General features: G+C 40.5%; 3 protein-coding genes across 3 annotated transcripts; 1 reads left to right on the forward strand and 2 right to left on the reverse strand.

Moving 5' to 3' along the window:
* Nucleotides 1–416: 416 nt before the first annotated feature.
* Nucleotides 417–9,194, forward strand: IFT46 (intraflagellar transport 46). Its single transcript, XM_053452487.1, has 12 exons — nucleotides 417–599; nucleotides 1,460–1,556; nucleotides 2,602–2,681; nucleotides 3,283–3,452; nucleotides 4,049–4,120; nucleotides 4,513–4,606; nucleotides 4,940–5,068; nucleotides 5,203–5,324; nucleotides 6,223–6,289; nucleotides 6,382–6,442; nucleotides 7,465–7,550; nucleotides 8,592–9,194. The coding sequence occupies exons 1-12, from the start codon at nucleotides 573–575 to the stop codon at nucleotides 8,685–8,687; spliced, it is 1,101 nt and encodes a 366-aa protein (XP_053308462.1). The 5' UTR covers nucleotides 417–572; the 3' UTR covers nucleotides 8,688–9,194.
* An 88-nt stretch (nucleotides 9,195–9,282) lies between these two features.
* Nucleotides 9,283–17,513, reverse strand: TMEM25 (transmembrane protein 25). The gene is made up of 9 exons (XM_053452484.1): nucleotides 17,324–17,513; nucleotides 14,149–14,233; nucleotides 13,814–14,044; nucleotides 12,580–12,819; nucleotides 12,339–12,467; nucleotides 12,036–12,063; nucleotides 11,573–11,673; nucleotides 10,137–10,205; nucleotides 9,283–9,861 (listed from the first exon to the last, which is right to left on the reverse strand). The coding sequence occupies exons 2-9, from the start codon at nucleotides 14,195–14,197 to the stop codon at nucleotides 9,788–9,790; spliced, it is 921 nt and encodes a 306-aa protein (XP_053308459.1). The 5' UTR covers nucleotides 14,198–14,233; nucleotides 17,324–17,513; the 3' UTR covers nucleotides 9,283–9,787.
* Nucleotides 17,514–18,442: 929 nt separating this feature from the next.
* TTC36 (tetratricopeptide repeat domain 36) lies at nucleotides 18,443–26,151 on the reverse strand. The gene is made up of 3 exons (XM_053452485.1): nucleotides 25,999–26,151; nucleotides 20,237–20,425; nucleotides 18,443–19,285 (listed from the first exon to the last, which is right to left on the reverse strand). The coding sequence occupies exons 1-3, from the start codon at nucleotides 26,108–26,110 to the stop codon at nucleotides 19,014–19,016; spliced, it is 573 nt and encodes a 190-aa protein (XP_053308460.1). The 5' UTR covers nucleotides 26,111–26,151; the 3' UTR covers nucleotides 18,443–19,013.
* Nucleotides 26,152–26,503: the final 352 nt, after the last annotated feature.

A 26,503-nucleotide genomic window follows, 5' to 3' on the forward strand; every position in this document is an offset into this window, starting at 1 on the left:
TTCATTAACACTTAATACTCTCCCCATAATTTAACAAAAGCAGGCCGACTAAATAATCCAGACCTCCAGCCGCGCATTACTATATTCCCTTCAACAGTTAACAATTCGAATGTGTAACCGAGAGCCTCGGAAAATGGATTTATTTGCACTTCAACAAATGCTGGATAATTGTTAGCAAGTAACCCATACACTGCTATACTTCTTTAAAACGCCGTAACACACGTCACACAACGCTTTTCTCTCCAGGTATACTGAACGGTAGTTGGCGCTAATAACGTAGGGAGTTGTCAGGAAGTAGTTCCCTGTCTTTTAATTAACTTTTCTCTCTATGGTTTTATGACTGGCGTGTCATACCGAGGGTCGTGTCAGTGAATATGTGCCTTGAGGCCGGATGTGACGTATTCTATGTCAACCTTCGAATCGGAAGTCTTCGTCGCTATGGCTTAGGCGGCGGAAGTGTGACCATGGTTACCATGGTAATGCCGCATTGGGTGTTTGGAAGACTAATCTAAGCTGGAATAGAGGTAACGGTAGTCGGTGTGTCTATTTTCGTCAGATAGGCGGGCAGGAGAATGATGGAGGAGTCAGAGGGGCTGAAGGTAACTGCATTGTTTTGCACCCGGGAATGTAACGCAGAATGGGAGAAATGGAAAGCCACGTAGTGAGAATTGTAGGTGGCATAGTATATTGGTTAGCGTCCTAGGAGGGCACCGCAGTTGAATGTTGCATAATATAGGGAAGACATATTTACTAATTCGGGTCCTTTGGAAGCAGGGTTGGGTTTATTGGAGGGCACTTTTAGAACATTTGCTCATTTGCAGGTGTAAGGAAAGATGAGTCTGTCACGAAGCAAAGTACAGTGCCATGGAGATGTTAAAAGCTCTGGTCATTCGTCACCCTCCCCCTCACGTGCGAAAAGCACTATGTAGCCCCCGCTCAGGCTCAAAGCAGCCTCTAAAGAGAAATCTATTGGGGGTTCATATGCGAGCTGTGAGTTCTGTGTCAGTGCGCACTCACACAATCGCAAATACCTGATGTTCCTTACTAACTTGCTTAGTGTGGAAACAGGCGATGTTCGTGGGCCGCTGAGAGGCCAGTAACCAAGCGGTGTTTTGCATTAGAATGTCTGGTTTTCACCGAGATCTTGACACGGTTTGCTTTTCACTGAAAGATTTGGCGTTATTGACCTTCCAGTGAAACCAATGTGTAGTTCTCTTTAGGAAATAGCATATTACTATTGTATGACTTGCCCCAGCAACAACCAGAGGCACATTTTTATTTTGGTGGGCAGAGGTTTAATAAGATTATGTAGGTAACTCCCTGCCCAAGTATTCTGAGCTATACCATGGTTAGAAAGATTGCATCATAAAACTGGCTATCATAAGACACTAGCGCGATATGTAATGTAATGCTGGCCAGCGTAGGGTTGACAAATTTACTGACACGATGTGCTTTGCAGACGCGGTTTGTTCAGAACCAGCCATACGACGAGAGCCTTGAGATCAACGATTCAGAAGAGGTTGCAAGTTTGTACTCTCCAACCCCCAGGAATTCAGGTAAAGATGGACACTGTATAGAAAGTTCAGCGACCTGGGGAATGAAGTATGCCACAATATACATTAATATGAATCATTTGATAGCAGGTCTTAACCATTCTGCAAATCTTGTGTGTCCTTTTTTTGCTCTGAGAAAAAAATAGTAGCATTATAGATAGGGTAGCCCATGCGTATTTGAATCACTTCTGCTGGAAGCTTGTTTCACTTATTTACCGCTCTTTCTGTGAATTAAACTTCTTTACATTGCATATAAGCCACTAACCCTCTAGTTTTAGGTTATGACCTCTTATGCTAAAATGTGTCCTCGTTATATATATATATATATTTATATATATATATATATATATATATATATATATATATATACACACACACGCACACTATCACTTCTGCATGAATGAGAGCAGGAGGATAACAATTTGCCTTATTCCACCACACTTGTTACTTTCAAGACTTTTTGTAATATCACTAATAAAAAATAACTTGTCCCGGTATGTATTACTGAGGCACCCCACTATTTACAAGACCTTTCTCTGAATACTCGCTATTAACTACAGCATTCTCTCCCCTGTCTCTAAGGTAATACCTTATCCACTGAACTGTTTTAATATCAAAACTCAAGTTCTGCAAAATCTTCTATAAAGCAGAGTGAAAATTCCATGTTGAAATCTTGAAATGCTATATGTACTGCCCCCCATTTTATTATTGTAATTTTTAAATGTGGTTTAGATAGAATATATAATATTCAATTGATTTTAACGTTATGGTAGATTATTATACATCAGCACTTTATCAATTAAAACATTATTTCCAATACAGGTATACTGTTTCCAAATTAGCCTACTCCACAGATACTATGGGACAATGACCCCATTGCTTTAATATTTACACTTGATATCCACGAAGCATCCTTGTACTTAAATTCGGTTTTGTATTTAACTCTACTGGAGAGATTGACTACTCTTCCCAAAAGTACAAAACATTTCTTTTGTGCTTTATTTTTATTAATATAAGCACAATTCTTAATATTTTGCTTCCTTTTCAGTTCCTTCTAAGCCCAGGACAGGCAGAAACAGAGAAATGCCCGACCCCAATGTAACTAGTGAAGAAGAAGATAGTACCATGGTAACTATTCATTGGCCTTTTTTTGAGACTTTGTAATATAGGCATCATGTAAATCCTGCTCTGTTTATGTCTCTCTATCTTTGAGTACAGATGTTGTCCTGTTTTCAGAAATGTTTAAATGGTCAAGTGCCACAAGCATGTCTGTGCATGCACACCACAGCCCATAACATCCTTGTGTATGATGTTACGCCAAGTATATGAATTGTACACATTTTTGTATGCTGCTATGTTTGTACTTATGCATGTGTTGCTGTGGGAATTGCTCTGCATTCCAAATGTATTGTGCCTGTGTACAAGTTATTGAGGACAGTTCCCCCTGTACCTGTGGTTTAATCCATAGCTGTGAAAGTGATTTTGTAGCTATCATCTTCCTGGTAGTAATTTGTAAAATGTTCATCCAGTTAAGAGATTAAAGAACCCTAAACCCTTTTAATAAAGAAATGTTTTTCAATTTAAATTTTGCCCTCTTAGATGCAGGTCATGACTAGTAGGTTGTGCAATAGCCTGTGGCATTTAATAGAGTAATTGTTAAACTAAATATTCTGTAGATGGTAAATAAATGTAAACTATTAAATTTTTACTCTATTTTTATTATGCCCAGGATGGGAAGAAGAAGAAAAAAGTGCAAGGAAACCTTGGTGACGGACGAATTGTCCCTGCACAAGGACTGACAGATGATGATGATGATAATGATGACTCTGAGGATTCAGATGATGATGATGATGATGATGAAGAGGATGATGAAGAAGAACATGAAACCTCCAATGCTGGGTGAGAGGATAAGCCCATGCTAAAATACAACTAGAAACACACACTAAATAAACTAAAATAAAGAATAAGGCTGTCCTTTAATCCCTTAGCAGCCATTGACATGCAAGGCACATCACATAAAAACAGGCAGTTAAGGACCATTGACGTGCCTGGCACGTCATGCGGTTGAAAGAGCTTCAGAAGTGTTCAATGATCGCTTCCTTCACTCAGCTGGTGTTGCTGAAGTGCCTTGGTATTGAGGCATCCAGTAACACACAAAAAAAACAGGGCGTTGTGTGATCGATTGTATTTCTTTTTTTTTGCATAATGAAATTGCTGCTGCGAACTTTGACAAAGGCTGGTGGTAGAATTAGTGAATGGAAAGTGTTAAAATACTACCATTTCAGTGTCTAGTTTAAATAAAATATATGGTTGGGGTAAATTAAATCAGCCAGTTTCAAATACACCCCAAATAGGGCATGGGAGCAAAATGTGCGTGTCTCAAATGTGGCCTTTTAGCCCCCAAACAACCTGAGAATATTAGAATCTATTTAGCAGGGTTTTCTATTAGATTTTTTTTCTGAGTGATGCACCCGATTCTTTGTTTTTTTGTACAGTTATGATCCAGCAGATTTTGAGCATCTCCCAGTAACATCAGAAATCAAGGAGTTGTTCCAATATATTACCAGGTGAGTGTGTCGGAAGGGATTGACACATGTAGACGCCATGCCTTGTTGCAGCTCCCGCATGCTCCCTTACAACACCAGTATTGAGAGGTGGGTGTTGGGGGCAAGGCGTGCTGTGGCCATAACCACTTATGGGATGGAATCCTCTCACCTCTGAGGCCAGCCCCACCCCTGGCACGATAATTCTAAGGAGTTGTGGCATTTTCTTTTTCATTTAAACATCTTGTTGACCTGTATGGGTGAATAGACCAATATATATTTTTAGAGGAACGTGTTGTGTTTATCTATAGGAATTTTGGGGTTTTTTATTAGCATTTTATTTGTGAAGTCGCATAATTTAATTAATTATTAATTTAATTTGCAGTGATGTTCATGGATTATTTTGTATTCCTCAGATATACTCCACAGACCATAGAACTGGACCACAGATTGAAGCCTTTCATCCCAGATTTTATTCCAGCTGTTGGGGACATTGATGCTTTTTTAAAGGTGCATCCATTACAAAACAGAATAAACCTGTTAAGGGTGTTTCTTTCCCTTTTCTGAAGATTATTATTACTTTGTTTAACATATCCATGAAATGCATGGTATGATAGCTTACACCATGAGTTCTTATAATCACAGGAAGAGCAGCCGTTTTGTGCAAAATGAAGGATGCACATTGAAGTATGTAGTTTGGTTTTTTTTTGCAGTGAGAATAGGGGATTCATCTATAATTTCTAAATGTACAATGCACAAATTATATATATATATATATATATATATATATAGCAAGGTTCTTATTATTTTGAATGTTCTAAAAGTCCATTTCACCATCTACAGGTGCCACGACCAGATGGGAAGCCAGATAATCTTGGCCTTTTGACGCTGGATGAACCTTCAACAAAGCAGTCCGATCCTACTGTCATGGCTCTTTGGTTGACAGAGAATTCCAAACAGCATGGTGTCACAGTAAGTGAAAAAGCACATGACATTATGGAAGTAGAGTGAGAATGTGTGTGTGAGAAAGTAGTGGTAGCTGGCTTATCTATATTTTGTGGAGCCTGGCTCATTGCTGCCTCTCCCACTGTCTCCATTTCATACAGCAGCAGATTAAAGTGAAAAGTCTGGAAAATGCAGAAAGGAACAGTAAAGCCATTGACACCTGGATAGAGAGTATCAGCGAACTTCATCGTTCCAAGCCTCCAGCTACTGTGCACTACACTCGGTGAGTGCTGGGTCATCAACACTTTTCAGAAATCATTGTTCTTTACTGAGTTACATTGAGGAAGAGCACAATTCATCCTTAAAAGGGCTGAGGTGGTCCTGGATAATGCATAGTTCAATCTGTGAGGTTATTTTCAACAATTTACACATATTTACCATGCATTTTACAGGGCAAGTCACACTTTTCTTGCAGAAGCAGCTCGCTTGGGTAGGCCTTTCACAGTGCATAGTACTACCATTGAGTTAAAATTGAGTTAAAATCTTGCAACTCCCACTTTATTCAATAAATTGTTGAATTTAATGCAACTTTCTTTAGATATACATGTGTGAGGTTGGTATTTACATGAACTAATGTTTCTTAAGTATTCAATTTAAGAAAGTGGGGAAAGTTCAGAGAAAGACAACCAACTATATAAAATGTAATTCTAGAAAAGCCCATCCACCCTGAATTGTAGTTGAAAGCCTCCTAATTCAGTGTACCATATTTTTATTGTCTTCAGCTGCTTAGACTTAACTACTATCTGCTAAACCAGGGGTAGGCAAACTTTGGCTTTCCTGATGTTGTGGACTACATCTCCCATAATGCTCTTACAGTCATAATGCTGGCAAAGCATCAAGGGAAATGTAGTCCACAACATCTGGAGAGCCGAAGTTTGCCTACCCCGGTGCTAAACTATTTTATCTAGACCTAATGTTTTATTGCAGTTTTCTTGCCAGAAATATTTTTCATCATTCCCGGTATTTAGTGCAATCCTTGTTTCTTCTTCTTCCCCAAACTATTTTATATGCCAGAATCTCATCGATGCATCAAAATAATCCTGTTACTTTAATTTAAATGTTAACATCCAAAATATTTTTTCATGGATTTATTATCTGGATGCACATTATCTTTAACACAGGCCAATGCCAGAGGTAGACACGCTAATGCAAGAATGGCCACCTGAGTTTGAAGAGCTGCTCGGGAAGGTATTTAAACCCCATTCTGCCACTATTTGAAACTACTGCAAGTGATTTCTTCAATTTTAGCATAAGTTTTTTTTTTTTTTTTTTCCTTTCAGGTTAGTCTTCCTACCGCTGATTTAGATTGTGATCTACCCACATACATTGACTTGATCTGTGGTATGTATTTTTCACCTTATTGCCCCTGATCAAAACAGCACATGACAATGTAAAAGAAGTGCATACACAGCAATGTTAAACCGTACTCTTACTTGTACCTAGAAGTCTTTTCATGAGCTTAGTTCAACATTGTCGATTAGTTTGTGAATTGGAATACCGTATTTCCTCGGACAAGACAAGGTTTTTTCTTAAAACAAAACAAAAAATCCGTCTTGTATTCGAGGTCGGACTATAAGACTAAAATCCTGATCCCCTGCAGCACTGAGAACTGAATCCTCCTCTCTGGCAGCTGATGGACGTTTGCACAGTGCCCGCGGACAACCTCCACTGCTCCCAGACACTACTGCCAGGGCTTCTATGACAGAGCACCGGCGTGACATGACCTTCTGGTGCTCCACCATAGAAGCCCCAGTGGGAGTACCGGCCAGCAGCGGAGGTTGTCTGCGGGCATAGTGCAGATGTTCACCGGTTGCCAGAGAGGAGGATCCCCCATGGCGCTGCAGGAGACCCGGATCCTCCTCTCTGGCAGCCGGTGAACATCTGTGCGATGCGTACAGACAGCCTCCGCTGGGCTTCTATGACGGAGCACCGGTGTGACAGGCAGCAGCAGAGGTTGTCTACAGGCATCGGGCAGACATTCACCGGCTGCCCCCACTGGACACCAGGGAGTCTGAAGCACGGGGGACAAGTCTTGGGATGGATTGGTATGTCTGGGGGGACAGAGTGGCATATAGGTGTATATCAGGGAGGCAAAGTGGCAAATAAGTGGTATAAGGCATATCTGGGAGGCAGATATGCATAACTGGGGGGGGGGCAGGTTGGCAAATAAAAGGAAATAAAAACAAATGCATTTTTCTCAATCAGTTTTTATTAAATATGAAAAAATAGTTTACATGTGAATTAATATTCACTATTAAATTTTTTTTCCTATAGGGTAGTCTTATATTCAGGCTTTTTCTCTAAATTTTCAAGTTTTTAATAAGACTAAGAAAAGAGAATAACTTATCTGTGCTTTTATGCAGGTATCCTGGATATCCCGGTTTACAAAAGTAGGATACAGTCTTTGCATGTGCTGTTCTCTCTCTATTCAGAGTTTAAGAATTCCCAGGTCAGTAAACAAATCTTGTGAAAATGGTTAGGTCATGGTTGCCTAGCAACCATATATAAAATCCTTCAATACTGAAAGAAATGTATTAATAATAATATTATATAGTCTGGAGATGCACCATGTGAGATGGGCCTGGCAGATACGTTTCAGTCATTTCCTTATAGCATAAACACAACAAACTCTATTAGATAGGGCATCAGATTATTCCACTAGACCCATCTTCTCCATGAAGCATTGTTCTGAAGAACTACGAAGCCTGGGGAACTCAGGCTTATCAAAATCTGTATTTTATTATGTCATTTCCTATTATTTCATTTTCATGTTCGCTGCCAATTTCATTGCACACCCAAGAAGTCAGAATTCAGATAAACCAATTAAAGTTTAAGCTCTTCTGTAATTTGACTGAAATGTACCGTGAGGTTTATTCTTAAAAAAATAAAAAAAAAAATAAAAAAATAAATGGAGTTGACATGAGAGGGTTCAGGGCCATCCCTGGCAGATCTCACACTGTTTTTGGTACAGAAGCACATGGAGGCCTTTATAGCATAAAGTGAAGTGGCTGAGAAAAATAACTTGAGTATTCACTAACATTTATGCTGCAAAGGTCGTCAGGGTCCCATCTTAGATCACTGTGCAGTGTGCTGACAGCGGCTTCCAGTTACTGAATTTCCTGTGCAGGAAATAGCGCTGAACATGGTAAAGTATCAATGTTGCGATGGTTTGACAAACATGGCTTTCAGTATGTTGACATAATACTTCACACACCGATGGGTATTTTTATTGAAATTGTTTTTATCTAACCTACCTTGGCTTTGTCTATTTTGGCTGTTGTCCAAATGCATGCCTTAAACTCAAATCAGACAGAAATTACACTGGAATCATCTGGTCTGGGCAGGAATTGGGGACACAGAAAATGTGATGTTTGTGTTACTTATACATTAGGTATAAGGTATATTAGGAAAAATGTATAGATACTGCCTAATATTGTTAACAATCCGAAGTATAGGCTTATATGTTTAACCTTGTGACTTGTTTTTGTAGCATTTCAAAGCCTTAGCAGAGGGGAAGAAGGAAAGGAGCTCTTCTGGAAACACAGTACCACACAGTGGAGACACGGAAGGCCTCCAATTCAGCTGAACGTGTCCTCGCCCTTCTCTATAGATCACCCATAATATGGCACTTTTGCAAGGAATCACTCAAACGCTGTGTTTTTTACTAGAAGAAGCTGAAACACAGCAGTGAATATAACAGTACAGGTTTTACTGTCACCTTTAAGGAAAGGGTTAAAGTTTTTTTCCTGCAGCCTATTGCATTTTTTTTACTATTATATTTGAGCATTATACCACTTTAATAAATCTCCATTTTGACAAATACTTTGGAAATGCTTGAGTTAGCGTTTCTCATACCATCATTCAAATGGTATCATTAAAGAGCAGATGGCTACAAAGACATGGTATGAAGAAGTTTCTCAGAAGGAATCTCGTTTTATGGTACAGAGTTGTAGTATTTCAGTATTAAAAAAAAATCATTATCCATAATGCTGCATACTAAAGTTAATTTGGTTGAGAGAAAAAAAAAAAAAGACAACAAAGTTCACCTATTCCTACATGTTTATTTGTTGAAATATAAATTCCTTTTATATGACCTCTTTTTAATTGCTCTAGTTGGTCATTTGTGTTTTTTTCCTTAATGCTTATTAATTGTTGGGGTACAGAATATATACATCTTAAGCTTTATTTTGCATTACCACTTTAAACCATGATTTAACTTCACTAGCAGTTGTAAAGTTGAAGTAATAAGATGTTTGGGAATTTTAGGATCAAGTGGACAGATCAGGTAATTCTTAAAAAAATTAACTGGCGATACATCAAGTTCCCTGCAACATGCAGATAGAATGTAATAACCGATACATGTAGCTCACGTTGCCATTGTATTCATAATGCTGTCAATGGCAACAAAGTCAGTCACTCATGCAGTGTAATGAAGCCCAATGCCCCGTTTCAAGGTGAAATCCAAAAAGAGCGGTTATTGCCGCAGGAATGGATGCCTCTGAACTCTTGTGAAGCCTTCAACATCTTTGTTATTGCATATTAGGAGTGGAATGACATCCTAATACATGCAGTGTCCCAAGAAATCATACAGAAGGGTTAGTTCCATCGGTATTGCTTATGGTTTTAATTCTGATCAAATGGAGGAGAAAAAATATGGGAGGAGAGATAAGTGTAAGGGAAAGGAAATCAGAGCCAGATTTCATCGCTGCTCACGCTGGGTGCTTTATAAATATAGCCCACTAGTGGAAAACGATCAAAGCCTAAAAAGAAGAGAGACGAGGAAGATAAGTGGGAAGCGGCCATAATTATTGACAACACATGGAAACAAGATGGATTAAGCGTAAAACATTAAGCGCTGCACACTGCTGAACAATAAAAAACATCACACGTCAAGCAACATAAAATTAAATATCTAAATATTCTGTATTTTAAGCAATGTGTCATTTGTAATAGCAGATGCTGTATTCCAACAAAAAAATAATTTGCATGTAAAAAACATTGCATAGGAGTAATTGCTGATATCTACATTGCTTACCGTTTCCAGACAAGATTCTACAATGCGCAGACACATCTTCCTGCGTTTCTCCTGCCGAAACATCCTGTCCTGTGGGAAGGATGATGGATTCATAACATGTCAAAAGAAAGGCATGGAACTGGGCAACCTGAATATCTCCATTAGTTTACGACAACAAATTGTGTTCAACTGATCTAAGGACATTTGTGATGCCATTTTTGTAGACTGACATCCATAGAGTAACCTGTCAGATAATATTTCAGACCTCAGAGAACCCTTCTTACATCTAGAGAAGGGACCTGTAGGGTCCAGAAAATATATGTGACTCTTGCTCTTTGACTATTGGTCCACTAGAAGGATTCATAAAACTATTTTCTTTGGGACCAACACAGCAATATCCATATTTGTGTCCACTTTAATGCACCGGTTTGTCTTATCAATTCTAGTTTTGACATATCCCTTGAACATATGTATTCTATGGAGTGCTGCGTAAGGGAGCTCGATTCCATTGTCGCCAAAACAGAACTGACGATAACGGTTGTGTGTCAACGCGCAGAATTGTTACAAGCTATCACTAGTACTGTGTGATAAAATGTCTTCTCCGCTAGCTATACACCCATAGAAACCAATGCTATTCTATACACTAAAGATAACACGGGATACATTGATACATTTCTGGCATTCAGAAAGCAAATCTACATACATGTAACATGACCAAAGACATTGCACTGGTATACGATTACATAAATAACACATGCATGCACTACAACAAGACAGAAATGCCAACACAGAATATGCGTGCCAATAAAAAAAAAAAAACAATAAAAAAAAACTGTGTGCATTTAGTGTGTACAATACGTGTAAAAGTTTGTGTTTGTCAAATGGAATTTAAATATAAATTAAACCTTTCTTAATAGTAAACCTCTCTTGCTCACCCTGTAATGTAACTTGATTAAAAATCATACCCTGGCAGGGCATACATGATTATAATTTAGATTTGCAACATTAATGTGCTTTTATTGGCTGCATTTATTCTGATTGATTTATTGCATAATCGTACAAGTTGTTTGTGTCTCATGAGTAAGACTTGACCACCAGATATTGTCATTATTGACTGAAGTGGGTAATGAGATGATTAAAATAGAATGGTCAGACTAAAATCGTTCATTTACTGAACAACGTGCTTAACATAAAGAAGAACATTTTCAGGCCAATAATAGAATAGAGCCCCCAGTCGCTTGGCCCCCAGTCGCCCAGTTTAACAAGATTTTCTTAAGCAGATCAAGAATACCCCATTAACACACATTTGCTTTACACACTGGTGTGCACAGCTTGGAAATCCACTTGTTAAATGGACCCATGACCCAAATATAAAGCTATAAGTGGTTAATATAGACACCAATAAAGGTTGTTGCAGGAAAAGAGACATTATGTTTTTGAAATAGGGGCAGATATACCTATATGTTGGGATCGAAGGTCATTTAGCTGGAGGTTGGATGGCAGAGACATGTGTTCTCGAGGAAGACAACTGTTGTTCAGCTTCATATTATTAGACGTGCTGTGGATAAAGAGAAAATACATGGAGAGCTCCATATACAATGTCTTGTCCAACCTCAACTCAGTAAAACTTAAAATCCTAAATATAAATTTGCATAAATGCTGATGTTTTACTAATCTAGAGTTTCAGTGCCCAGCAAGCTCCCATTTGCACAAATCTTTTAGATCAATATTATACAAATATACATATATTTCCATATATATACACACTGTATGTCTGTGTGTTGTGCCAATTTGATTAAAATTATTCCCCTAAATGTTTAAATGAAAGCCTAATATCAATAGTTAGCTAGGGAATTATACATAACTCCGTGACGTGGCATTTCCACACCTAATTAAGGGAAGTTGAGTAAGAATTCTCACCTGAGGGTCAGATGATTTCTCACACCATCTACAAAAAGGATGAAAATATTTATAATTTATCTAATTGACACTATCCTTTTTATGTTTCTCTTATCACTACTCTTCAATGTGGTTTATTTCACAATTTGCCAATCTTACAAATAAAGCCACTTATACACCCTGAGCAGCCCTTGTTTAGCGTTGTATCGGCCGCATGCTCTTTGCCGGGACCTCAGCTATACTTTCACTCACTTGTTTAGCCTCCTTACATATAAACACCCACAAAGCACACCTTTAACACCCGTCATGTTACATTTTACTCACATTCCTTCTTTTTCTTCCTTAGTAAGAAGCAGCAGATGAGGGAATTCACCAATATTATTCCAGCAATCACTCCAGCCGCGCCCACAACAAATGCCATGAGTGGTAGTTCAATTCGGGTGGCGAGGACACCTATCATGCCATATGTTAATGTTAAAGGTAATGAATACACAGGAGTGAATAAGGGAGTGGGTGAGACATAGAAGTGTTAGATGGAGGAATGTGGAGTTTGACAGCCACTCACCCATTGCTGTTACAGATGATCTGCCGACCTGATTGTCCTCCGTACTGACCTTGACCTTGAGGCTTCCATTACCTTCCATATTACGCGTGTCAAGCAGGAGCAGGCGAGTGGCGTTTAGAGTGAGTCTCCCATCCTGGTCTCTGAGAGTAAAGCTCGAGGGAGGCTGTGTTCGGATGACAAGGAGGAGGAGTAGAGAGTGTGCAGGGGCATGCCTAGTATTACCAGCGGTGTCCGCAGGGACTGTGGTGGAAACAATTAAAAGTTCATTATGGGAAGGAAATCACACTCCTTTCACAATGTCTTTGAACTACGGAAAAACATGCACACAAACAGCGTCCATCAATGCTGCAGCCCAATCAGTCACAGGATTGTAAAGTTCTATGAGGAATCAATCTTAGGCTGAGATGTGCTCTTTCCTGAAGCCCGTTAACAGATGCGTGCACCTTAATAGGTTTTCAGCGCTACTCAGTTCTTGTATTTCCCTCTCCTAGTAACTGTCCCTTCTAGTTTGGGTTACTCTTTGGACTAGTTCTGAATATATTTGACACCTCTCTCACTTTCCTTTAAGTCTTGCCCTGTCCAACACCTGATGTACCTATGCCAACTCCAAGTGGCCCCCATACAGAAGGTGTGTACTTTACCATTGCAATCACTGGGAAAGAGGATACTGGGGTGAAGACTTATCTCACATACTCCTGTATGTACCTACATCTCAGCACATAGGATTCCATTTACCCAGCTCGGTTAGATAATCCAGTATAGATTATTATGTTTTCTATTCACACGAGACAAGGTTCCTCTTAGCACCAAATGCCAGAGACTGCCTACAGAGTAATCTTAGTGGCATTTGTACACTCAATGAAGTCTTCTCAAAGTAGACAGCGCTATCTTTCCTACAAGGCACGACTGGTAGCTTCAGAGTGCTTACCCATTCAAAGGTGCCTGACTTAAGTTTTCATAGATGGCCCAGAAAGTAGGCTGACTCACTGGCTAATCAAATCTATCGATTTAGATAAAATCTCCATGAAATCCCTGTTCCTGACAACTTAGAGTTTGCCCTGGTTGAAAGTACAATTTTTAGGCTGAACATGGTCCTTCTCCAGCATTAGTTGGATGGATACTGTTACCCGGGCCTTTTTTATACAGCTTTGTGAAACCAAGGTTCAGTCTCTTAGTTGCCCCTGCAGGGCTATCCCGAGCACACTACACACCAAATAACATTTTCTTTACTCACAGTGCACACTCAGCAATTCTTCTCTTTGTGATGTATCATTGCAGTTATCACCTATACTTTCTGTAAGGGTGAGTATACTGGAACTGCCAGAAGAAACTGGTAACAGAAATGGGGGCTCTCTGCCTACATTTGCCCTTTGCTTCACCCCATTTAAGTACCATGTTAGAGAGGACCCTAGCCCCTCACAGGCCACTCCTTCAGTTTCATCATTTTGAAGGGGTTCTCCAACTCCTGGAACACACAGACAGCAGAATATATTTTAGCTGAGTTTGCCTGGGCACATAAAGCATTGTGTAGCGACTCCCCAAGTCATAGCCCAAAGGCCAGTCACTTACCTCTCTGCATCAGCTGATGAACAAGCAGCAAGGATACACGGAGCAGCATTCTGCCCGGGGCAATTAAATCAGTCAGAGACCATAGCTGGCAGTGCTGGCACAAAGGAAAGCAAAAGATACCAATCTGGCTTTAGCACAATAGTGAATACAACTGGTGAATAAGGTGAGCAGTGAAAATGGATTTTACTTTTACATCAACCAGCAGAATATAAATTAAAGGGGTTTATTCACCAAGAGGGCAGCTGTTTCACTTTCTTGACTTCACTATAGATTATGAAGGTCCATCCCCAGTGATCTTCTACAGTGATCTGATCCACGTAGACATTTCTCTATTCTCCTTACATTTTGTATAATTGTACCTTATACAGGACCAGTTCATGCCTTTTCCATGGAGAAAGGAAGCAGTGTTGGCCCTCCAAAATGAACTCTAATAACTCTCTCCCTTTGGTGAACAAACCTCAAACAATATTGAAAGAAATTTGACATGCTCCTTTTTTCTCCATTAAAGACAGAGCCCTTCCTACCTTGTATTCAGGATTTCACCCCTGCTGTACCCCCTCTCTGGAATTCCCTACCCATCAGACTTTCTCCCTCATACCCAAACTTCAAAAGCTCTCTAAAAACTCGCTTTTTTAAAGCATACAACCTTTCCTCCCTACGCTCAACCAGCATGTTAATCAAACCATCAGAACAATCAACGACCCCCAACAGTTTGTCCCCCATTCCCTCGACAACCCCCATTCAAATCGACGAGCCCCGACAGATCGTCCCCCATTCCATCGACGAGCCCCGACAGATCGTCCCCCATTCCATCGACGAGCCCCGACAGATCGTCCCCCATTCCATCGACGAGCCCCGGCAGATCATCCCCCATTCCATCGACGAGCCCCGGCAGATCGTCCCCCATTCCATCGACGAGCCCCGACAGATCGTTCCCCCATTCCATCGACGAGCCCCGACAGATCGTTCCCCCATTCCATCGACGACCCCCGACAGATCGTTCCCCTATTCCATCGACGAGCCCCGACAGATCGTTCCCCCATTCCATCGACGAGCCCCGACAGATCGTTCCCCCATTCCATCGACGAGCCCCGACAGATCGTCCCTGATTCAATCAACAAACACCTATACAAACAGTCCTACAGTTTCTCAAACAACCTCTAGATTGTAAGCTCACAAGAGCAGGGCACTCTTTTTCCTTTGTACTTGAACCTGCTTGTAGAAATCCTGAATCTTTGGACATGCCCATCAGACATGACATTAGGTCTCTATACATCAACAACCCATCAATCTTCATGGAAATTCACCACCCTTGTAATGGACACTTTTCCACTCCAATTCTAATCCTTCTTCTTATCACATGAGCAGTGCAATAAAATCGGCACTGGTTAACTATTGGTATATAGGGCTGCAACAACTAATCAATAATAATAGATAATGAAAATAGCTGCCAACGAATATAATAAAATTAGGTTTTTTTCAGAGCAAAAAAAATACCCCTAGTTTTATAATCCTACCTCAAATAGATGTCGCATTATAACACTAAGATCCAGATCCCCCGCCGCGCTGGGGAGTGTCTGTGTGATGCAGACAACCTCCGCTACTGTCCTCCACTTCCGACGTGATCTACCATAGAAGCCCCGGCGGAAGTATCGTCCAGCACAGCGGAGGTGGTCTGCGCGCATTGTGCAACGTTCGCCAGTTGCCAGAGAGGATGTGCGCAGACAACCTCCGCTACAACCGGCACTTCCACTGGGGCTTCTATTGGCATATCAGGGGGCAGAGTGGCTTATCTTGGGGGGGGTGAGTGGCATATCTGGGGGTATAAGGCAAAATTGGGGAGGACTGGGGGTATAAGGCATACTGAGGTATAAGTTATATCAGGGGGCACAGTGGCATTTTCAGGGGGTATAAGGCATATAGGGTATATAGGGCATATGTGGGGGGGCAGAGTGGCATATCTGGGGGTATGTGGCATATGTGGGGAGGGGCAGAGTGGCCTATCTGGGGGTATGTGGCATATGTGGGAGGGGCAGAGTCGCATATATGGGGGTATGTGGCATATGTGGGAGGGGCAGAGTGGCATATATGGGGGTATGTGGCATATCTGGGAGGCAATGTAACAAGCCTGGGCTCAAATGTGCATAACTGGGGGGGGCAGGTTGGGAAATAAAAACAAGAAAGGTATTTTTCTCAAAGTTTTTTATTCTGCTGTTTGTTTATTATTATAAATAAATGAAAAATGTACATTTATTTTTTATCCGATTTTATCGAAATAAATTATCTGCCAACTAATCGATTATGAAAATAATCGTTAGTTGCAGCCCTATTGGTATATTGATACAGCTCAATGATAAGATGTCACATTTTGCTTCCATCTCATCATTGAGCTGTATCAATATACCAATAGTTAACCAATGCCGATTTTATTGCGCTGCTTAGCATTGGGCTGCGTTCCAACAAAGCCTGGTGCCTTTCCGCTCCATACCATCTCTATCCACGGGATTTATTGTAAGAAAGGCTTCACAGGAGACCAGTGATAGAGCAGTTACATTATACGCTACCATACTCTCTTTATATTTACCGCCAATATGAACAAGCACACTGTAAGCTTTGAAAAGCAAGATACACAATAGATGTATCATACATGTTACCCTTAATGCTATATTCTCCCTAATTAATTGATTTAGCCATGGAATCTGCTGGTGCTCTATAAATAAAACATAATAATGATAATGCTTGCGGGTTCTTTTGCTGATACTGACAGTGTCGGTATATTTACTACACCGTCCCACCAGGAACATGTTGGACCCCATCTCATCTCCTACAGGTATGTAAACGTGGGGGAGGGGTAGTATTGGTCAGGGTGTCCCCTAGACCGTTATTCACCGCTCACTGGGAATATCAGGTTGCCCCATCAAGAAAGTTAGTTTAGTCTCCATCAGTATATCTATTATGTCAACACTACTGACTTTCAATGTGATGTCATATGGCATCAATCATCCTGGCAGTATCCATCTTACCAGCCTTTTCTCATAGAGAGGGACCATGCCCCTTTAAATTCTGTTCCATTATGTTTCAACCGGCTTGTCTATGTGTCGTGGAGAAGGGTGCGTAAAACAGCACTGTATAGCTATATTCCGCATTGCTCCCTGCATGTCTCTGTTTGGCTTACCTTAGGGGTTATACTGCAGGGGGTGGTTTTCTCCCTCCTGATTCCTAAGCAGGATGCATGAGAGTCCCGGCTGCATTACTTAAGCTGATGTTTGATGGTTTCGTCTGTCCCAGTGACCGATCCCATATAGGCTGCAGGAGGCTTGCATTCACCCCATAGCTGCACCTGCAGCGCCAGCAACTACTCAGGACTGATCAGCCTCTGCAGTAACATTGCAAGCGGCCAGCAGGCGTGGCTAATCGATTATCGGCGGTCTCATATACGTTGCGGGGAAATGCGGGAATTTACGGTCAAGTGCCCTGTTGTTAGCTCCGTGCACGCAGGCCCTGGAAAGCCCTCTGAGTGGGTCTTTTTACTAACTTTGCAATTTTTACTTCTAGCGACAGGGTGCAGAACTTGTGGTACTGCCAGGACAATAAAGGTTTATACATATTTTGTGAGGAAACTAAAACAGACTACGTTCTATTCCGGTGTATCTGCTACATTTAGTACATATCAGCATGTTATGTGTGGTAATTGCGCTACTTTTATCAGACAACTTTCACCATTTTGAGCTGAAAATGTGATTTGTCAGTAGAGCTGTGTAATGTATAAGTCATAGGGTGAAGAAACCTCACTGATTCAACTATACATTACCCATGGCCATCCAATCCCTTCCTGTAGCAGAAGGTCACTTTATAATATATAGCGAAGACAAGGAGCTGAAACACAACTCTCTGTTTAGTGAGTGCGTTAAAATACAAGTGGTGAATATATCTGTACAACCTATACCTACTGAATCCACGGTGACAATGGATGCGCACGCTTTTGTTTAATCCAGTCTCATGCCAAAAAAGATCCTACTAACAAAACATTAAAACATTACCGTTGGCGGGGAGAGGAACCTTATGATTTTTCGAGGTTAATGTTTCATCCTCGAGCTTCCTCGTGGACCTGTGAAAGTCGCAGGCAATGATCTCTGCTCTCCGTCAAAATGCAAACTGTATGCAGTGTATTACTGTTTTAATATGAACTAGTCTTATACTTTTATAACCCAAAACAATCATATCCGATGAAACTTGACTCAACTGATGAGATGGCTCATACTATAAAGATCAGGTAATAAATTCAGAATAAATGTAACAGTGGAATGGGGTACTTTTATTACCATAAAATAATGTCATTAGCGTACACAAGTACAAATTCACCATCATTTTGGTGCTGTATTGAGATATATTATTATTATTATTGCTATATAAACATTCATTATGTGACTATGTCAGTAGAAGGCAAGGGTTTCCTTTAGTGAGTTCTTTTAAGCACAGTATGTTGTTCCGTTACTACTTATTTCTAGAATCGTTTCATTACAGAAACTAACATTTCCCTATATTCAATAACAACAAGCCCCTAGTTGAGCTACAAAGACCAACTGTGCTTAGCCTCCGATCTAAACCCCTGCTTTTGTGATTACAACGTTTACAAAGTGATTTTTATCTCTTCACCAAAAATTGCCCCTTAGTCATGGCTGTCTTTAATATATGTGCTTCTGCCCAGTGCCCAAGCTAACCTTAGGGTCCACAACAGCTACCCCTTGGGCCCCCTTAACAACTGTGAGCTGCCAAAAGGAGGGCTATTTCACCACAGGTCATGGGCCGCTGGCTGCAGGTATAGTTGGACTGGGGCTATTAACGGTGTACCCTGCCCTCTGCGGCTAGTTTTGGCATCTCTGGCTGTTTGGTTCGCTCAGATTCTGTATCATATCCCTCAGCATTCTATTGCAGAGTGCAGCATATGGATTCAGCTGGACCAGCAGCCGTTTGGCAAATTCACTGCCCAACTCAGCTGCTCTTTGGAGATCTTTCCTTGATTCCTCTTCTTGACCTTGAAGGCGCAAAACAAGCCCCCTCTGAACTAGGGCCTGTTGTCCCACAAAGCCTTGACCCTCGCTCAGCTCCACAGCAATGTTTAGGTCCCGTAGTGCACCTTGAGTTTGGAAAAATGAAGATGTTACTAAATATTTTTTTTAATTTTCTTAAACATGGTGATACTAATTGTAAAAATCAGTAATTTAATTAAGAATTAAATAACAAGCAAGTCATGCAACACTTTGTTTTCTCTTCATTGCTCCTATGTAAAGGAAGAACAAGTAGTCTTTCAGTGGAAATGCTGCTCCGTTGCTATACCCATGCTGGACATTTAAGGTCTAGGTCTGACCTTTAGGTGTGATGTACTAAGGAATTCATGAGCTGGGTTATGGGGGAACAACGTGTGTGTGCAAGCTCTCAGAACTCACTAATTAATTCAACCTATTCCAGGCTGCTTTCTTAATTTTCCCGTGTATAGATGATTTGACATTAATTTAAAATGTGCTAACATTCTATGACCAGATAGAGGACATAATAGGTAAAGGAACAAAGGCATCTCTAAACAAACAACCCTTTTCCCATATGATAAATTGTTTAAGATACCAAATTTAAATGTTTACGATTTATGATATTATTCTGCACGGCATAAATTCTGCATACCTCTCAATTGAGCTGACTCAACAAACGACTTCACTGCCACGCTTTTGGGGGCAGTGGGGATCATGAGACATTTAGGGACATCAGAGGATCTCCCTTGACTGGCCCGCTGAGTTGTAAAAGCGACTGAGGTCTGTGCTCTTGAAGCAGATTTGCTATCAGAACTTCTTAGTCTAATCACCATGATGTCACATACCTCTGCCCACTTTATATGCATGATATGTGATGTTACAACTCATAATATGCCCTTACTAATTTTATTTGCTTGGTGAATTATATCATGCCATATTACCACATAAATGGTGTAGCATATACAGAACTTTCAGGAAACTGGTTGGGCGAGTACCTCTGTCACAACCATGAAAGCCAAATTAGTACCTTAAGCCATTATTCACCAAGAACCAGGACTCACCAATAATGTCCCCCTTTAGTCTCAGGGTCTGAGCTCTATTGTTGTAGGCAGATGCTCGTTCAGGGAGCAGTGAAATTGCTTCATTAAACCTCTGCAGTGCTGTCTCTGCATCCCCAGACTCTGCTGCCTCCACTCCTTGTTTCTCCAGAATTTGAACCTGCTCAAGAAGCTCAGGAGGAAACTTTCTATCTGTAAAATAACAGATGGACACCCACAAAAAAGAAATATAACTTATATATATATTTATATAACACCTGTAGCGCAAAGTAGAAACGTAGGGCACCAGAGAACATGATAGGGCCGGGATTTAGCAGCAGCTTTGGTGTTTTTCACTTATACATTGCTCATTTTGGTCGTTTTTCAATGTTTAAGCATGTCTCAGCCAAAGTGGTTTAGACTGCTCTACCTCTATCCGGTCCCATTCTCTCTGGCAGCTGCTCCTTCACAGGCACATAGTGGACAGAGACACAGTTTGCATGCTGCAGACACAAGAGTGATGGTATGTTAAGCATTATGGGAAAGTGAGTACTTAACAACTGGAGTGCCAAAGGGTAGCTGTTTTATCATTATGGATTGCTACTGTAGCTGATGTGGAATGCACCTCTCTTGATTCTCATCCATTTGGTTGGTTGGCTGAACATCATGGTAAATGTAATATAAGCACTTTGCATGCCAAATCTTACCCACAACTGCTGGAAAAGTACCAAGTGTCCTATTTTGTTTCCAAACCATCATGTTCCTTTTTTACTACTCCTCTTTTTTGTAATACCTCAGGATGTTTGCTGCACACAACAGAGCTCGCTACAGTACACAGCATTAACCCCTTAACGTCCATTGCCGGGTCAGGCACGTTACGCAAAACGGTCACTTAACGACCTATGACGTGCCTGACACGTCATGAGTCTTAAACAAGCTTAAACGGTGTTGCTGTAATGCCTTGATGTCGAGGCATTCAGCAACACCAAGATCGGCATCATGGGCCACGTCTGGCCCCTCCCGTGGGCGTCAACATCCGCCATACACTGTATCACTGCAGACGCCCGTTTTAAAAGTTTAGGAGGCGATCAACGATCACCTCCTAAACTTCAATGGTGTTGCTGAAATGCCTCGATTCAGGCATTCAGCGACACCACTTACCCTAGGACGCGCTGTGACTGCTCCGCAGAGCGGTCACAACCGCCACTGCGTGTGACTTCGCCAACCGCAAGATGGCGGCCACCCTGTAAAAAAAATAAAGTTGAAAAAGTTCGCTAGTTTGTCTCCAGACCCTCAAGAGAACTCTGGCTCCACTTGCAGGTTGAATACAGGTACTGCATTCAACCATACAAGTCAATGTCCAGCTTTGTAATCACTATGTGATTAGTAAAATATTAAAAAAAAAAAGCTTTAAAAAAAATGGTAGCATTTCAAAATCAGAGGAACCATCCAGTTCCACCAAAATGTAAAAAAGAAGTCCAAAAAGAATAAAATAAAAAAATAAAGATTATTATTATGAGCAAGTGCTAAAATTAGCGCTGTATTTTCCCAAAAATCCTGACATGGAAAAATTTAAATAAAAGCATTTCAAATACCCAAGGAGTGTCTAATTTAAAAAAATGAAGTGGCCGGACTCAAAGATAGGGCATAGTCACAGACTGACCAAAATGGGGGAAAAAAAGCGCACTTCCAAAATGTGGCATTTTAACCCAAACACCAGACAAACCCATGCATGTGGGGTATGACTGTACTCAGGAGATGTTGCTGACCACACATTGGGGTGTTGTTTGATAGTGACGTATACCTGGAGCTATAAATTTATACCCAAAGTACAATTTGTGTGAAAAAAATACCAAAAAAAATACTACCATGTGGCAAAGGCTGGTGGTAGAATCTCATGCATGGAAAGGGTTAAATACTACCAATTTAAATACCTTGGGGTGTCTAGTTTTCAAAAATATATGGTTTGATGGGGTAAATTGTAGTGGCGGGGGTTAAAGATAGGGCATAGGCACAGACTGACCAAATTAGGGGAAAAAAGCACAATTCCCAAATGTGGCCTTTTAACCCCAAACAGCAGCCAAACCCATGCATGGGTGGTATCACTGTACTCGTGAGATGTTGTTGAACACATATTGGGGTGTTGTTTTATAGTGACTTATACCTGGAGCTATAAATTTATACCCAAAGTACAATTTGTGTGAAAAAAATACCAAAAAAATACTACCACAAAGTGTGGCAAGGGCTGGTGGTAGAATCTCATGCATGGAAAGGGACCAGATGTAAAAAGGTTCCAAGTTAAAAAATGTGCACTTCCTAAATGTGGCGTTTTACCTCCCAAACAACCCAACAAACCCACGCATGGGGTTGCTGAACACATATTGGGGTGTTGTTTGATAGTGACGTATACCACGAGCTGTAAATCCATACCTGAAGCGCAATTTTAGTGATAAAAATAAATTACTACGACAAAGTTTGACAAAGACTGGTGGTAGAATTAGTGCATGGAAAGAGTTAAAATTCTAGCATTTGAAATACCCTGGGGTGTCTAGTTTTCAAAAATATATGATCTGATGGGGTAAATTGCGTTGGCCGGCTTCAAAGATACCTGAAATGGCACATGGGGGGAGGAATTACCAGATTGGGAAAAAATGGTTTTGAAATAGCAAAACGCTATTTGTACTTATTGCTCCATAACGTGCAGAAAAAAGCAAAAAAAAACATAAAAAACATTGGGTATTTCTAAACTCAGGACAAATAGTAGAATCTATTTAGTAAGTTTTTTCATTAGCTTTTTTGGATGAGTAAAAGATTCTTTGGGTAAAAGTTATAAAATGTGGGGTTTTTTTACATTTTTCACCATATTTTATTATTTTTTTATGGAAAATTAGATAATATGATCAAATCTGAAGAAAGTCCTTCTTGTCCTGAAAAAAACAATATATAATTTGTGTGGGTTCACTAAATGAGTGAGGAGAAAATTACATCTAAACACGAGTGCCGCAAAAGTGTTAAAACAGCCGCGGTCCCAATGGTACAAAAGGTAAAACACAGCCTGGTCCTTAAGGGGTTAACTTGTCTTGACTGCAACTCCATGATGTTGAGCAGCAACATTGCTGGTAGATTACTGTTGGAATAGTAGCCAGTAGATGTACATCTGGCTTTGTGTGGAGGCTAAACTAAGGCTGCGATACAAACACTAACTTCTGTTGACTGCATTTGCAATAAAATTCAGTCAGCCATATTGCTAGTGGGACTTCATGGGAGTTGTAATTATACTGTATTGGGGTTGTGGTGGCAGACAGACTACACAGTAGCTGTTTTGTTGTTGGCTACAACTGATAATCCCCATACTATTGATGATGTCTTTTTCTACTGTCTAGTCTCCACACTCCAACTGGTGGCATGGGGAGTCTGCTTAATAAAAATAAAAATAATCCCTGGGTCTCCTGGGATACACAATTCAGCACTTAAACCACAGCCTTCCAGCAAACATAACATTGGTTGTGGAAGACATACTTTGAGAGACAAGTGATCTGAGTATTAAAGTGCCATTAATAAATGTGTGTAAGTTTTTGCTGATATGCATTTGCCCTTGGCATAAGGGTATAATGGACCTTTATGCCTCTATTAGAGAAGGCTGTGTAGCAACACTAGCCAAGTGCCTCAATCAGATCTCAGTAAACTGGCCTAAAACACATCTGACAACACAATGAACGCTATCCAGTCCTGTAAAAACATACAATCACCAAAAAGGGCTTCTTAGAAACCAAGCACAAAAAACATAGAATGCTCCCAAAGAGATTATAAACCTAGTGTCCTTGTTATTCATGAAAATTGAGGGGTTTCATTATAATTGTAGTTAATCACTTTGTTGAATTATAATGGTGGTTAAGAACTACGTTCGGTGTAAAGAAGAACAACGAGTCGTGGAAGTGATGGTATTGCCTCACAGAGCCGTGATCTCAGCACCATCGCGTCTGTCTGGGATTACATGAAGAGAAGCAACTGACGCTGCCTAAAGTCAGATAATAACTGTGATTAGTTCTCCAGGATGTTTGGAATAACCAACCTGCTGAGTCGCTTAAACTGTGTGTAAGTGTACCTAGAGGAATTGATGCCACTTTGAAGGCAAAGGGGGGTCACACCAAATATTGATTTAATTTAGATTTTAATTTTGTTTGCTCACTTTGCATTTTTTTAAGTGATACAAGTAACCTATTAGCATGAAATATTTTTGAAAGCATTCATTTTTTCACACCTGCCTAAAACTTTTGCAAAGTACTGTATATATTATACATATATACACACTACCTTAAAAATTACTTGTTTTTGAAAGAAAAGCAAATTTTGTCCATTAAAATAATATGAAATGGATCTTTGTTGATTATGTCCTATCAACAACCACCACTCCTGTGTTCCAATGGTACATTGTGTTTGCTAATCATTAGAAAACCCTTTTCCAATTATGTTACAGCTAGAAGATTCATTGTTTTCCATGAACACAGCTAAGTGATTCCAACCTTGATGTCCTCTGATGACCTTCCGGGTGACGTCAGCAGTGAAGCGACCCGGAAAGGGAAGGCCCAATTGCGCAATTGTGCATTTCAGAATGCCCGATCGTGCCGGAAGCTGTAACATGACATCGGGCAGCAGAAAGCCAAAGATGCCGGCTTCTGCTGTCAGGGGGAAGTCCAGGCTGTCAAACGTCAACCTCATCTCCAGTGTAGCGGCAGGGATGTGTCCCTGCCGCTGCAAGAAGGGCAGGACGTACCTGGGATTCTTGGGATGTGTTTTTTGGACGTACCGGTACTTCCATAGGGGACAGAAGGGGTTAAGGAGAACCATCCATCGAGCTCATCACTCTAGGGAACCCCCTGTGACCGCTTGTTCCTGTCTCCTTGTGCTGGGTCAGTGCAGACAACAAGGGCCCTTTTCTAAACCATTTTGAACCGACATGGGGAACACAGTGGGGTCATTACATTACAAAGGAGGTACGGGCGGTAGGGGATATGTATGTTTGTATGTATGTGGGCATGGATATCTATGTATAAGTGTATGGGAGCATGGATGTCTATGTATAAGTATATGTGGTAATGGATGTCTATGTACAAGTATATGCAAGCGCAGATGTTTGTGTTTGTGTGTTAGTGAGTATGAGTAAGAGTGTGTGTTAGCATGTGTACACACATTTGTGTAGGTGTGTTTACATATGTGTGCCAGATTTATTGTTGGAGGGGGCACAGACAAGCTGTTTAGGGACAAAGATGACACACATATGCTGTTTGGAGGGTTAGGGTGGCACTGATAAGCTGCTTGAGGGCAAAGGTCGCCCATGTTACTTGCCTTTGGGGCCCAGGGCAATTTTTGCATCAGGTCCCTGTGGTTTCTAGTTACTCCCCTGACTGAAGTGTTCCTTTAAATGGAAGCCATTACCAATATAACATTTAGCATCATAAAGTTATTGAAACAAACTTGTTTTCCCGTCAGTTTATTTGTTTTGGACAATTTTAGTTTAAAATTAAGGGGTCATTTTACAGCACAGAAAATGAAATCTGTGGCAAAAGGTGACCGAACAATATGTCTTCATCCCCTTCCCTTCCACACAATTGGAACTGAATAACTGCACCAAAGTAATTTAACAAAAACAGAGAAATTGCTTAGTAGAAATAACTAATAGGAATACTGAGATCATGAATTTAAAACGTTTGCTCCCATAATCCTACAGCGTTTTAACAAATCTACTTTAAAAGTAAAATGATATAAAATATTTGTGCAAGACTCACCAGAATCCTCGTGCCCTTCTCTATTGTCTATGTTCTGCTCTTCTAAATCCCAAAACGGAGCATTGGGATTAAATATTGCATGCAGTACTGCTAGATCATTTGGTGTACCCATAATGGCAGTTACCAAACCGTGCAGAACCAGAATGTCCTAGATGTGATGAAATACATAGCCTGCGTGCAACCTTATCTAACATAACCTCTGGGAGGGACAGTGCCAACCAATTACAATGAGGGGTGGATGTGGCTTTTGACCAGATGCGCTCACATCTGTTCCATTAAACACAAACAGGAAAAGACGGTAACAGTACAGGAACATCAGTAAATTGAAGACACACTGTGTTTTCCATAAAATCTTGCTGCAAAAGCAAATTTCAGAGGCAAGAATTTCTGCATAAACTGCTGTATTAGAGTAGTTTATGTTATGCCTGTTATACAGAAGCTGGAATTCAAAAATGCATTACTGCTGTAATGGAATAATCGATAATAAAAGATAATCGATGGATTT

The sequence above is a fragment of the Spea bombifrons genome, chromosome 12 (genome assembly GCF_027358695.1).
Source record: "Spea bombifrons isolate aSpeBom1 chromosome 12, aSpeBom1.2.pri, whole genome shotgun sequence".
Taxonomy (NCBI): Eukaryota; Metazoa; Chordata; class Amphibia; order Anura; family Pelobatidae; genus Spea; species Spea bombifrons.